Source organism: Dreissena polymorpha, chromosome 8 (assembly GCF_020536995.1).
Source record: "Dreissena polymorpha isolate Duluth1 chromosome 8, UMN_Dpol_1.0, whole genome shotgun sequence".
NCBI lineage: Eukaryota > Metazoa > Mollusca > Bivalvia > Myida > Dreissenidae > Dreissena > Dreissena polymorpha.
Window position 1 is genome coordinate 494,082 of NC_068362.1, and position 15,233 is coordinate 509,314.

The 15,233-nt window shown below is 33.6% G+C and overlaps 1 protein-coding gene across 8 annotated transcripts in view; it reads left to right on the forward strand.

The window, feature by feature from the left end:
* The window catches only part of LOC127841009 (MAM and LDL-receptor class A domain-containing protein 1-like), a 142,517-nt gene that overhangs the window by 6,926 nt on the left and 120,358 nt on the right, over positions 1–15,233 (forward strand). For 3 of the 8 annotated variants that reach the window (XM_052369499.1, XM_052369498.1, XM_052369501.1), the window contains exons 4-7: positions 2,006–2,080; positions 4,316–4,454; positions 4,589–4,680; positions 11,006–11,074. The exons of 1 other annotated variant lie outside the window; for it this stretch is intronic. In XM_052369499.1, the coding sequence (XP_052225459.1) occupies positions 2,006–2,080; positions 4,316–4,454; positions 4,589–4,680; positions 11,006–11,074 (375 nt within the window). The remainder of the gene's footprint in view (positions 1–2,005; positions 2,081–4,315; positions 4,455–4,588; positions 4,681–11,005; positions 11,075–15,233) is intronic. 4 more of the 8 variants (XM_052369493.1, XM_052369497.1, XM_052369496.1 and 1 more) reach the window with 2 other exon arrangements.

Below are 15,233 nucleotides of genomic sequence, written 5' to 3' on the forward strand. Positions count from 1 at the left end.
GACAATTACAGTAACGCTGAATTCTTTAAAATCATTGCTCATATTTACATAAGACATCACTGATCGACAAAAAAGTTGACGATTAAGAAAAATAAAATGAGAAATACAAAAGGAATAATTTAGGTTCAAAAGCAGAATTTATTCGTTGTCTCAAGTATGCGTTAAGTTACATTTAACACTTGCGTTAAATTATTTTGAGTTAAAAACGTACTGGTTCCTAAAAATATATTGTCATTTATATATTTAATATATATATATATATAATAAATATTAATGTTTCATTGCAAATTTAGATAAGTTTTTAATAATCACATAAATGTTCGTAGTATAAAATCTAGCCACGGTGTAATGCTTGCATATGGTATTATGATTTTTCATCTTAAATACAGTTTTGATGTTTTTTTATATATGGAGTGAAAGCTGTATTAATATATGTTCAGGAAACTAACATGCGTGTTTCTTACATTGAATAGTGAGCAAAACAATTTTTATACAACCTGTACCCCTTTTCATCACCAAGTGAATATTTGTATGTATGATATATATGTCGAAGCATAAAATAAATACAGCGTTTTTGTTTAAATAATACAAGGCTTATAGAGACTATATATATATATATATATATATATATATATATATATATATATATATATATATATATATATATATATATATATATATATATATATATATACCGAACATACAAGTATTGCCTGATTGTGAAGCTTATTATAATAATTTATTGTTAAAACGTTGAAACTAAATGCGTGACCAGATGACGTTTCATGTTTCATTATAAAAATTGCATTTCATTGCATACCTTTATTTTGGAACTACATCACATTTTTTCATTATTTTCACCGAAAAATAAGAGAGGTAAACTGGAATCAGATTTTCCATCTGACCGTCCGGTTGTCCGTGGTATATCTTGCTTCCACAACAACAAAAATTATAACCTCTGTTAATTTTAAATCTTGCAATTTCCGAGCATAACAAGGATACGAACATTAACCATGAGAACGATGCCATTGAAGGAGATTTTCGTGCCCAAGAACACCTGAGCTTCTATATGTTAAAGTTGTTGCCCTTTATTTATATTAATACTTATCTTTTACGGACCATATCTCGAGAACTTTTAGAGCTATTGACGTTTGTCAAAGATGGAAAACTCGCATAACGGGGACGTTCAGTGCACAAGAATAGTATATCTTACTCTCTTATTGTACGACTGTTAAATAACAATTTATATATCAAATGAACTAATGTATTTGGCTTTACTCCTAGCACATACAATATATGCAGCACACATTCAACTAAAAATGTATTTATTAAAACGCATTATTTATAATTCAAACATCGAACATAAGCGATGAATGCTAAATTTCTATTGATATCATGTAACTGATAGTACATTTATTTCAATATCATCGCAGCGAAAGCTTAGTCTAGTGTGCTTTCTTGTTAGAGATATTGTTTTAACACACTTCGATTTCTTGAGAATCGCTCCACACAGTTTCAATCACAAATGCATTCATTTTGTAAAAAAAAACATTAAGGCGCCTGTAGAAAGGCAAGTCAATAGCAATAACATATTGATTCATTACTTTGCCAATTGGAGTCGATGACATTTAATTATCGGCCCTTGCTTAGCTGAATGCTTTAGATCACCACAGATTGGTCAACCATTGTTCTATTATTATTATTTAATTATCGGTCCTTGCTTAGCTGAATGCTTTGGATCACCACAGATTGGTCAACCATTGTTCTATAATTATTATTTAATTATCGGTCCTTGCTTAGCTGAATGCTTTGGATCACCACAGATTGGTCAACCATTGTTCTATTATTATTATTTAATTATCGGTCCTTGCTTAGCTGAATGCTTTGGATCACCACAGATTGGTCAACCATTGTTCTATTATTATTATTTAATTATCGGTCCTTGCTTAGCTGAATGCTTTGGATCACCACATATTGGTCAACCATTGTTCTATTATTATTGCAGGCGTGTTACATTGAAAGAGTGATGCCACTAGATGGGGGAAGATCTAAATATTTGGCTGGATGCAGGGACATGTCGGTATGTATGATTTGATTAAAATTGCGTGATTCTGGTTTTTAAGGCTGGTGTGTTATATAAAGAACGTTGATAGGAATCAAACAAAATAAAGGGTGAAATATTTTTTGTTCTTGATAATTTCTCGCTGAACTTATGTAGTTATTGTGATAATCAAACGTTATTATTTAGCGATGTATTGTTTGTATATCGTTGTTAATTTAATTTGTCTATAGTACTTCTACTCAACGCAACGCAATTTTTAAATAAATGTATAATGTTTCTTAATACTTCGCATGACTGCTTGTAGCGCCGTTAAATGTCGCATCGCCGTTATATGTCGCAGGCTACGAGATTTGTTGCAACTTTGACGATAAATGTCGTAAGGAACGATAAATGTCGCAAATCATACTGACGATATATGTCGCAACTTTAACGATAAATGCAGCAAAACTTTCAAGTGCCGATATATATCGCAACATTAACGATGAATATCGAACACCTTTTTGTAAGTCATGTTAAAATGAAAAATTGAAATAAAAATGACTAAAACTTTCAGGTAAGATCTAGATTAACCGACGAGGTTTATTTTTGGCCGACTTCCACCAGAATGGTCAGTTTTTAGTTAGTATTGTCCGAAATGGTCAGTTGTGGTCAGCATTGTCCATAATTGTAAGCTGCGGTGAAGAACGACCGGAGCGGTTATATTTATTCATTTTCGACCATAAACGTTAAGCTGTAGTCAAAAATGACAAAATCCTTGTTTTATTTGGTCGGAAATCGGAAAAGCGAGGGGCCCGTAAGTTTTTTCCTTTGTGTTTAAGGCCGTTTCGACAAGTTTGGTTATATAAGGTCAGTCTGACAGGAACCGTCTGGGTAGAACAACATGTGAATGCCTCGGTATTTCTGCTTGAGACTGACAGCTTTGCCATCTTTGAATCAGCGATAGAAGGCGAATATTTTTATATAGAATCATCGTTCCAGGATCACACCGGGACCTCTGGTCCCAACCTCTGAGCTCAGCTCTTTGGGTAATTATGGGGACGGCAAAGGAAAATGCCTTTCTATGAAAACTGCCAGGAATTACGGGTTCTCTTCTTAAACGGGTGGTCGTTCGGGTGCAGCTGCGCAATGCATCAGATACTAAACCCATGATCAAATTATCGCCGAATACAGCTCACTTTACTCTGTGAACGGCTTTACTTCCAACGTCAGTAATCAGGCTCAAATGACAAGGACTTTTGTCGGTCGTAATTACCAGCTAATTAACTGAACATGCTATCCGATTTTCCTACCTTAATTTAAAGAAAGGCTTGCACTAGGGTCTATGTCCATTCAATATTCTTGTACGGCGATAAGATAAGTTCAGTAGCTGAAAAAAGTCTCTTCAGCGACACATACATTACTGTTGTCATTGACAAAAATAAGATACAAATCACAATTCTTCATAGAAATCGAAATATATTTATGTCATTTTTCTTAATTCCATTTATGTTAATTTCACCAGATTATTTTCCAATATTCACAGTTGTGAAACAAATGAGTCGTTTTGGTGTTCCCCTGAACATTTTGGGACCTTGGCAAGGGCGGATTTAGGAGGGCGGGAGCTGCGTGCCACCCCCCTCCCCTAAAATCAGCCAAGATTATTTTTAATGTGCATATTTGGGGCCTTAAAATCGAATGCCAAGGGTTGGTTAACCCAAAAAAATTGCCTACTCGAGCCAAAAATTATAACAATTGATTGGGTCAATATTGACCACAACTGACCATTTCGGACATTACTGACTGCAATTGACAATTATGGAAAATACTGACCACAATTGACCATTTCGGACAATACTAACTAAAAACTGACCATTCTGGTGGAAGTCGGCTCAAAAAACCTCGTCGGGTAATTTAAATCTAACCTTAAAGTTTTAGTAATTTTACTTCAAGTTTTCGTTTTTAACATGACTTACAAAGGTGTGCGACATTTATCGTTAATGTAGCGACATGTATCGGCAGTTGACATTTTTGCGACATTTATCGTTAAAGTTGCGACATATATCGTCAGAAGGATTTGCGACATTTATCGTTCCTTGCGACATTTATCGTCAACGTTGCGACAAATCTCGTATATAACGGCGATGCGACATTTAACGGCGTTACACTGCTTCTCACGTTCATAAATACAGTTTCAATGATATAAATTAGAATCCTAGGATATGGTTAAAATAGAAATTAAAGTGGATGTTTGATGGACCAATGTTTATTTTAAAGTTGTGCAACATTGAAGGCTGTTCATCGAAGGATACCAAGAACCTCACTGCTCCTAGCAATCGATCAGACATTGTCATCTGCTCAGAATGTTGCTTCCGCTCATTGTGTAATACACAGGGATGTGGTGGCAATTTCGAAGGTTTTTTGTCCGTTATTTGCTCTTATAAAATAATGTTATGCAGTTAAATAATTCATTTAATGTATTATGGTTATTGATAATTTATAGTTTAACAGATGTTCATGTATTAAAACAATAAATTTGTTTTGTTTCAGCGAATTCTACTTCAATCCGATGTTTTGGCTGCCCAGAAGTTTACGGAGAAATGTCTTGCAACACTTTCACCCTCTGTAATAATAAAACTCAGGTATTTTTTCATTATCAATTATGAGATATGTAGTATTTTAAATTTTTAACGATGCTGCGAAGCAGCTCGTCTAAGTTATCATACCATGAAAAAATTCTTTACAATGACGACCTATGTGAAAGACCGAGTCAGTCCGATTGAGATAGCTCAATTTTTCTAATCGGCATACCTCGCTGATTATCATTGATAACGGTAAATATTAATAGAACAGCATATTCTGGGGAAACATATTCAACAAGTGTATCAAAACGTTGATTTTAAATTAGTAATTTTACATCCATTTTATCTTTATGCACCAATGAAACAACTATATATTTGCTCTAATGTGTTTGATATTTGTTCTCGAATTTGTAAAAAATTGCGAATGAAAACATGTAAAATTAACTTTTTACGAGATCACAAATCTAAAGAATACGAACAATTTCGAACCTGCAAATTGTTAACGCTGCACTGCAATGATGTAAATAGATAACATTTCTTTGAGAAGTACAATTACTACAGTGCAAACGATATATACCTCCCCTGCAGTATAAAATATATAAAGAAAACTCGCATTCTATGAACTACTAAAATCTTAATATTTCTTTCTCCGATTTTTTTCCTGGTGGAATTCAATTTAAAACAAGCTGCATGTCCACATTTAAGCAATGAAATAAGCGATATTAAAAGACATTCTAAACAATCTCGCGTTTACTTGAATAAATTACCTCTCTTAATCTTAACGGAATATCAAAAATACGTATATAGACAAAACGTGTACCCTGCAAAGCGTGATAATAAACCGCTTGCCCGGTCCACTCGTTCTCCAATGACTTACGAAATAAAACTCATACTATCTACACACATCTCGACTTACTACAACCCCGGTAAATAGATAATCAGGATAAATATACATGTAGGAAATTAGGGACAAAACAGTCATCGACTAATATAACATGTATCTTGTCTAATTATAACCCAGAACAACTCTATCAAATGTCCGAAATAGATTTTCGTGAGAATTACGATATCACACTGTGATCATCAGGCTACAGTATAGCCCTCACATAATTGAAACCAGACATCTTCATATAAGCTGGAGTAGATTCAATTTACAATTAAACATATAAATAGCAATGTGTGATTCATATACTGAATACCACTACCAAATGTCTTGAATAGATTTTTGTGAGAATTACGATATCATATTGTGATCATCATGCTACATTATAGCCCTCACAAAATCGAAACCAGATATATACATATTAGCTGAAATAATTCAAACGAGAATTAAGAATCTCAGTACAACATCAACAACACACAATGCTAAAACGACGGAAGGGTACGCTTTCCCTAATACGCAGGTCACTCAGCATTTTTACGACGGGAGGGTACGTTCCGCTTAATACATATGTCATTCGGCTTTTTTCGACCACTATGGATAAGCTCTAATCCTTCTGTTAAAACCAAATATCGCTCTAGATAACAAAATCCAGGGTGCCGCGAGACCCTCTTTACCCTTCTCTCAAGCTGTAAACAGCTACCGACTACGAAGGCAGGGGAAAGCACACAGACAACATACTTCCACGCAGTATCGGAAGATACAATAAGTGCGCACGTGGGCAAATCACATATACTCATAATGTAACCCCTATAGGTGTAAATAATGTTGAAATCAAATATGATAAGTATATATTTCTTCCCATATGTAACTAATAAAACATGTTGGGTGGAGCGTGTCGGCAGGGCTGGTAGGGCGCGCCTGGCGAAATACCATCTCGACCGTGCACTCTGGCTCTGTTGACATGACCAACCCATCATGGCAAAAAAATGGTGACGGCATTTGTTGTTTTTGTTGTCCCTTCTGTAGTGTAGATGATGCTTTCCCGTAGTGTAGTGTAAACAGTGCACGGTGCCCGCTATATGATAAGAATGTTAAATGATTAAGTTAGGTAATTCTAATTTACCCATGAATGCAAACCAAATCAAACGAAAACATAAAGTCAACGGTGTTGTGTTTTTTTTCTCCTGTCTATCGTATGCTCTCTCGTATCTTTCATATTATTTGGTTTATAGTGCATGATATTTGATATATATTGGCAACGAGTTAACATTCTAATTCAGGAAGGAAGCTGTATACCAACTCTGCAATTTGCTAGATTCTAACTCACTGCTCATATATATATATATATATATATATATATATATATATATATATTGTTATTAGTGTGTGTGTAAATTGATTTAACAAATACCATCTCGTCCGTTCACTCTGGCTCTGTAAGCATAACCCACCTAACATGAATAATAATAATTTAAAAAAATATATTTAAGAATGGTGACGGTATTTGTTGTTGTTGTTTTCCTTTCTGTAGTTAAGATGATGCTTTCCCGTAGTATAGTGTAAACAGTGCACGGTGCCCGCTAAATGACAGGAGTGTTAAATGAATAAGTTAGGTAATTCTAATTTACCGATGAATGCAGACCAAATCAAACGAAAACATAAAACCAACGGTGGCGGTTTTTTCTCTTGTCTATCGCATGCTCTTTCGTGTTTTTTTTCATATTATTTGGTGTATAGTGCATAATATTTGATATATATGTGAAACGAGTAAACAGTCTAATTTAGGTAGGAAGCTGTATACCTCCTCTGCAATTTGCTAGATTCTCACTCACTGTTTATATATATGGTTATTAGTGTGTGGGTAAATTGATCTAACTAATACTGTTAATACTAACCTAACTGACTAACATGTCTTCCGCGAGGGACGTTAAACGGGGGTGCAGTGTATCGGTGCTCTACACCGGGCACTTAAAAGAACCTGGAACGCCTCTGGAAGCGTGGCGTTTCCTGTATCCCGCTCGATCCCCAACTAACATCTCTCCTGAGGCGGAGAGCACAATAAAAGCACACTCAATTCAGTAAACAAACTAGACACAAACAAATCATAAATGGTCATAATTATAATAATGATAATGATGGTGGTGATGTTTATGGTAATGATAATCATGATCGTTATGTTAGTGTTAGTGATGATTGTGATGCTGGAGTTACTGATGATGATGATAACAATACTAAGTATGGTTGTAATAGGACAAAATTTATACACTTAACGAAACATATACCTAATCATTTATCTATTTATTTTATAATGGATCTAATATGATTTTTTTTATTAATGTAATAAAATTCTCTCTCTTTTTTACCAGTGAACGATAAGGTCTCATTGGCCTTCGTGCACTGGTGCATTTGTATTAAAACAATAATAATTATAATTATAATAATTATAAATCTTCGGCGAAAACCCAAGCAGTGTTGGGGTAAATTTGACCTTTGGTTCAAAATTAAAATATTACCCCCTGAAAGGTCACAGGGACAGGTCAGCACATAAGGTAGTCGTGAAGACGCAGCGATGACCTGTAAATAAACTCTAACATTCACACACTATTTGAGTATTTGTCCGTCCCCCTTGCGCAGTGGTCAGCACGTACGCTTTTCACCTCTACGACACCGGTTCGATTCCAGCTACCGGCGCAATGTTTTTTGTTTGTTTGTTTTGTGGTCACAATACCAGAAAGGTGGGGTTTTCTCCGGAAAATCCAATCCCCCGCAGCACAAGACCATATCTAAAATCAAAAAGTATTTCAGTAAAAAAAAAAATGCTGGAAATTGCAGCTATCATTTTAAATTCGTCCCAACTGTCGTCATTCTAAGCTTATTAGGTAGTATTGCTGGACACACTCCGGGTCCCAACATTATGCAGTCTTAGACGCGGAGGTTACTCATAACCTTGGAAATACACAAAAACACACACTGGGTGCAGCCTAGGCGCATAAAGACTTATAAAAGGAAACAAATTCACTTGCGGGCACAATCATTTTAAATGTACATATTTCATACGATATTCTAACAGCCATTACACAACCACCTAAGTGTACATAACATGTTTGATAATTCGTTCGTTTGTTAGATTTCAGCTTATATAAGGTCATATCGCTTTGGTTAGTTAACTTATCCATATGTTCCTGGGCGAACTCGGGTAGTCAAGTGCTCTTACGATTGAGCTCACCTGGGCCGGCTATGTGCTCATACCTACTTTCGAGAATCATCATGAAAGTATTGCCATACTTAATGAACAAACACGCCTATGCGTATTGAACTAAAATTAACAAACAATATTCAACAGAAAAAAAGCATATATCCATGCCCATGGGAATGTGAAATCACGTCCGTATATATAACATTATTAAATTAAGAACGTAAACAACGAAACAAAGGTAGGATATGATGCACAGGTGTTATTAACGATCATGTCATGTTTTGTATATATCTGCTAAAACGTAATTTTAATAACCCACAAACATTTTATTGTAATAGATAGTTTTTACGAAAAGTGGTATAGAAAAATACACGCAGATTGTCTTTTTAAAGATATTTCTTGTTAGATTTGATCGAGAATGTAACCCGCCTCCCAGTTTCGTACCCAAATTTTGTTCTTACCCATTTTTTTTCGTACCCAAAATTTTCGTACCCAAATTTGTTTCGTACCCAAACTTTTCGTACCCATAATCACAATTGTGGTGATATAGACATTCTTAAATTGATGCTTTTATATCCAACCTCTTCAAAAGTATCGTCACACCAGTACTGTCAGTACTTTGATTTGTTCGTTATTGGCATGGGAAGTGTTTTGATTTTAGCGCGACGATGTACGACGTCGCCTCGAATCGTCACGTTAAGTAGACGTCTTCATTATTATTGTTGTTCATTATAGTTAGTTATACATTTGAACATTATAAAAAAGTCAAACCTGGATTGCGCGTCTATTAACAATAACAGCCGATTTGCAACTAAATGTATAATACGATCGCCGACAGGAGGCAACCATGAAAATGCATCGTTTATGAATGTTTGCCTTTGCAAACTTAGTGCAGTTTGTGTACAGCCCAAAATAGTTACATTGAACACATTACTGTCTAATTAGTTATTGTATATTATTTACAGTTTCATCTGTAACGACATCTTACTGTGTTTGATGGGTGGGGTGTGGTGGGGGTGAAGTTGAGGTGGGGCTTGATTACTAAAAGAGAAAAAAGAAATGCACGGACATTTTTATTGGTCTTGATTAATATTCTTTATACTCTGTACCCTGTTGTAAACAAAGTACAAGGGACAATAAATATACGGATCGGAATACCCTAATGAGATGCCGATCATTTATGATACTAGGTTTTTAAACCCTTAAATAGTGTCGAATACACAATGCCACTGTCATACGTTTCTTTACTGACTAACGGTCAGTAAAGGCTTAACAATATTTTCTCTTTTATTATATATAAAACGGTTATCTGCTATCGCTTTGGCTTATAGATTTTGTACTTTTTTAGACTACCATGTTTCATGATTCATTAAGCATGGCATATTCAACGTTTTCTGTAGATAAAGAAGTTTGGTTGTTAACTATTGAACTTCTCCGTTTGTTATTTATGAACAATTGTTAACTTATTACAGGGATCGTCAATCGCGATAAAGAAAAGTTCTAAAATATCATATTTTTTACAATTACTATTTTATATTCATAAAAAATATCACGACTGGTATATTTCATTGGAAAATTTGTTAATTTTTCATATTTTCAGTATAATCGGTATACAAATTTACTGGGTATGTGTACCAGGTAACTTAAGTAGATTGGTAGCAAGTAACGCAAGTAGATTGATAATAATCGTCACGTAGTAAAGCCAGGAATGCAAATTGTGCATGTGTAGTATATGTACATATTATATATATAAAATGAGAAATCTACTTGCGTTATTTATAGTGTGTATATCGTTAGTTCACCTATTCTCGATGTACTTTCGATTTCACATCGCGAAATTGTATTACCGAATATACTGAAAATATGAACTTTTTTCAAGTAATGTAATGTATATAAAGTCGTGATATTTTAATTAATATAAATTAAAAATTGTAAAAAATACGGTATTTTATAACTATTCTTTTTTCGTCAATCGCGGTTGACGGTCCCTTTAACTTTAAACATTGGGCAATATAGTTCGAAAATAAATAAATTTAAAAACGAACATTGTTAATATGTAAGTAATTTATCAAAATATTTTCTATTGAACAGTTACATGCATATAAAATTTCATACATGAATGTTATTATTTATCGGGCATACACACTTGTAATATTTTGTGGTTTTTAGTGTTATGTTATTCAAAGTGTGAAACTTATCACACAAAAAATAAACTATACCTTGAAAGCTGACGGATGCCTTTTTCATCAACTTTGATATTGTGATATAAGTTTTCAAATATAAATAGTTTTACCTGAATTTTCTAGATGTGCCAGTCCATAAGACATCATGATCCTCATCCAGGTGCCGTGGAATTGGGATGTGGGAATCGAAATGTAGGTTGATGTTTAATATCTTAATCATTTTAGTAAAAGCGTTGCGATAATATGAACAAAGTAAAAGCTAGGATAAACAATTATATTTTATCAATTACTTATTACTTATAACATATGGATTTGTGTTGTATGTCAACTAGATGATAACTGGATGAATATTATTCCTCTGGTTTTCTGGTCGTCGGTTTTTTTTTCCTTGGAATAACTTGAGAACGTTAAGATACATCAATTTGAAACTTCATAGTTAGACAGACAGACGTTCAGACAGACAGACGTGCGGATGTACATATGAAAAGACAGACAGGCGAGCAAACAGATAGAAAGAGAGAGAGAGAGACAGACAGACAGACAGACAGACAGACAGACAGACAGACAGACAGACAGACAGACAGACAGACAGACAGACAGACAGACAGACAGACAGACAGACAGACAGACAGACAGACAGACAGACAGATAGAAGGAAGGACGGACGGACGAACGAATGGACGAACGAACGAAATGACGGACAGATAGACAGACAGACAGACAAGCAGGCCATCAGGCAGGCAGACATTCCGAATTATGCATTCGTGTTCATACTTGAATATACACATGATGTACGTTAACGTTAATAGCTATAACAATACACAAAATAATGTAATATAACTTAGTCGTTTATACTAGAAATGCAAATAAACAAAATCGATGACAAAACATACATGTTTTATCGAGGCGGGGTTGACATTTATTATACTGTATTTTTTAGAATCGTTTTTCTTTTAACCAAAGGGCTTTTGATATATTTACATACATTAGAAATAACTGATTTGTCCCATGATACTGATAATTTGTGGAATTTATATACATATGGGTTAAAATAAAATAGAAGACTATTTCTTTTTTTTAATCAGTGTAACAGCGGCATATACATGCAAAATGGTATACGTATCCTAAATCGGAGTCATTAAAACATAATTAATAAAGATCATTTAATGGCATATTATTCGGAGCATATCTGCCAATTTGGATTCTCAACTGGTGTGCAGAGACTCAATTTAAAAAAAAATATAAGCAGACGGCTAGGAAGTAAGTCTTCATAAAAAACAACAAGTCTAGTATAGAACTGTATATCCATTTTGTCATTCTACTCTTGTTTAAAATTGTCAACAAGTTTTCATTTGTGCTTGATGATAAAAGTATTTACCTTGGCAACGTTTGGGTTTTCAAATACGTAACCAAAAACTAAGTTGTTTAACATGTTTACGACATTCGCGACACTTTTTGTATAACCTTCATTATAAAGCTTGTGTAAACAATTTGCATTAGTATGTTTTCATTGTTTTGATTTTTTTTCTCTAAATGTTACCAACTTTTTACAAATGAATATCTACCAAATTCTTCATAAACAGCAACATTACACGAAATATAATTACGTAATGAGGCACAATGTTACGGGAGTGATCACATTTAGTGTTTAAATCATGCACAGTCAAATCCGATATACTTTAACAACTGTATTCGTTCGCCAACAAAACATCAATGGCCTACAGTTTTTAAAATAAAAAGTAAGCTTACAGCTATTGTTAACTATAAACAACACGTTAGCATGGGGTTTAAAAATATAGTAATTTTACCCCATGACTATTTAGTAAACTATCAAATGAGGCCCTCAAAGAGGTATCATCTGGGCAGTAATCGGCGACGTCATATTCACTATAAATTATATCTTGTGCAATGTTATCGCATACATTTCAAACTCTGCCATTGAAAACGCCAGCAACACAATTTTGAATAAATTCACAAAAATGAGTTATACCGTTTTCGAAAATTTTAAATAAATCAACATTAAAAGTGTCATATAATGAAGACTCATGCTTGCATGTATAAATTGCACAGATATTAAAATCATCTTAGATATTACAACATGTGTGGTCAAGTTTTAAGTGGGTAATTGCATAATAATGATTTTTTTTTTCAATTTCAATACACGCAACTAAGTATTCTTAAATCATCACAACAATGCAACCGCTTGTTTCTACGGGCCACGCCCGGCTCCTACGCGCGCATATTGGTAATCTAATCATTGAAACCAATTCTGAAAACAGAACTCATAATGTATTCGAACAAAGCGGTCTTACGGGCAAGACAGTGACAGTTCTAGTTTTATTAAGTTTAAAGTTAAATGAATAATTAAGTAATTAACTCATTACTGGGCATCAGATGAACACTTTCTTTCTTTGATTTTGTGTCTTATTTCGGATTTTTTCTTCATGTTAGGAAAAATTGGAATAGCAACGGTACCGTTTGTTTCTGTACCAATTTCATTTTAGTATGACACATCAAATACAACAGAAACGCTATTCATTTAACTAAGACCTTGGTTAAATGTTAACAGCATAATGGCGTAATCAATTCATTGCATCATACGCTGTACGGTGTTTAATCGATTCCGAACCTATATTAGTGTGTTAAGTGTAAATCTTGATTGACATTCTTCAACAATAGCCCACAGTAAACTTGACATTTGGGGTAAACATTGCATTATTTTAGTTAATTTTGTTTTTGGGTAGGGGCCTTTCTTTTGGGAGAAGGCGCCTTTATAAGGCCATTGCTAAAGAAGGAAAAAATCAAGGTTTTGTAGATATCGCGTGCTCGTAAAATAATGATATTAATCCTATTTCTAATACGTCAACGGTTCACGAATGTGAGTGTTTGCAATTGAAAATGCCGATTATTCCGAATGTAAAAATATGCTAAATTATACATCGGCTATATCTGAAATCCTCTGCAAGATAGATATTGTTTGATTCGATGTTTTAGGTTTATTGGCAATGTCAGTTATCTAAAGCAATTATTGACGAAATATTACCAAAACAATATGTTCCTTTCATTAAAAGGACAGTTTTTCTACTATGGTATTGAGATAAGTATGCGAGAGCAATAAATAATGTTATATAGTTAACTTAGCATAACTTGAATGAATAAATGCCTTCCAAGCATAACAGAAGCCAAAAAAGTTACATAGTAGTTGGACTATGATACCTTGATAAAAAATATCGATTTAACAAATAATTTAGACTTCTTTGACAGTGAACGGGAATAGTTGTATGTAATTGCCTAACAATCTTAGAATATAAAAGCTCCTTTTTACAGATTTTGGCATGTTTGAAGTTTGTCATTAAATGATTTAAATTGATAAAAGTTAACTTTTAAACTAGCTCCAGTATAAAACAAAAAGTAATCCATAACTGGGCTCGAACCACAGACCCTTGCAGTAAAAGTCTAGCGCTTCAACTACTCGGCCATCCGTACTAAAGTAATCTGATATATATTGTACACTATAAATAAGCAATCCTCGTAATGTCACAAATTATCACGATAACAATAGAACTCTCCGAATTATTCAATCGTTTCGCGTTTGTAATGCTTGTTAATTTTCATTTTTTTAAATCATCAAATGATGCACATAGCGTATTCTTAAGAGCATGGTAAATGTTAAGTATTTCCTCGCAAATTGTAAATTTTAAACTTTTTTTCAATTTTGTCAATTAAACCATACGTTTTATGCTTTTTAGTGTTTTTTTCTCACAACTTTTGCAAATACTATTTATAGCGTACTGTTACATGAATAAAATTATATGAAGAACCTATGCGTCATAAATTGTAATAATGTGCACATATTAATGCTTCCCTATTCCTTTTTATATTTTTTCATAACGCAACTACATGTTATTGTTTAAGTAGAGATACTTCACTTACTTATATGCTTAGTATGTCATGGACTTATTATATATATATAAAAAAAATTATATGGGACGTGTCGCGGCAAAACCTGTATTCGTGACATCAGTTATGACGTTGGTAAATTCTCTGTAAAGTGACGTCAACATTTTATTTAATTTGCGCGATTTCGTCATCACTGCAACATGTGGATCTGTGTAGCTGTTTTGGACAGTTTTATATTTGTGTTAAATATGAAATGATGTGATATGGATAATGAAATAGAAGTAAGTAGTATATTTTATTATAATTGGCTATTTTGCAAAATTGGTTTGATCTAAATATTTAATAGAATATAGCGAACTAGACGTGTTTACAAATTAACCACCAGTTTAAATGTTGTTAAGATATTCAGTGAACGAACATTTATTTACGGTATAACTTATCAGACTAAAAG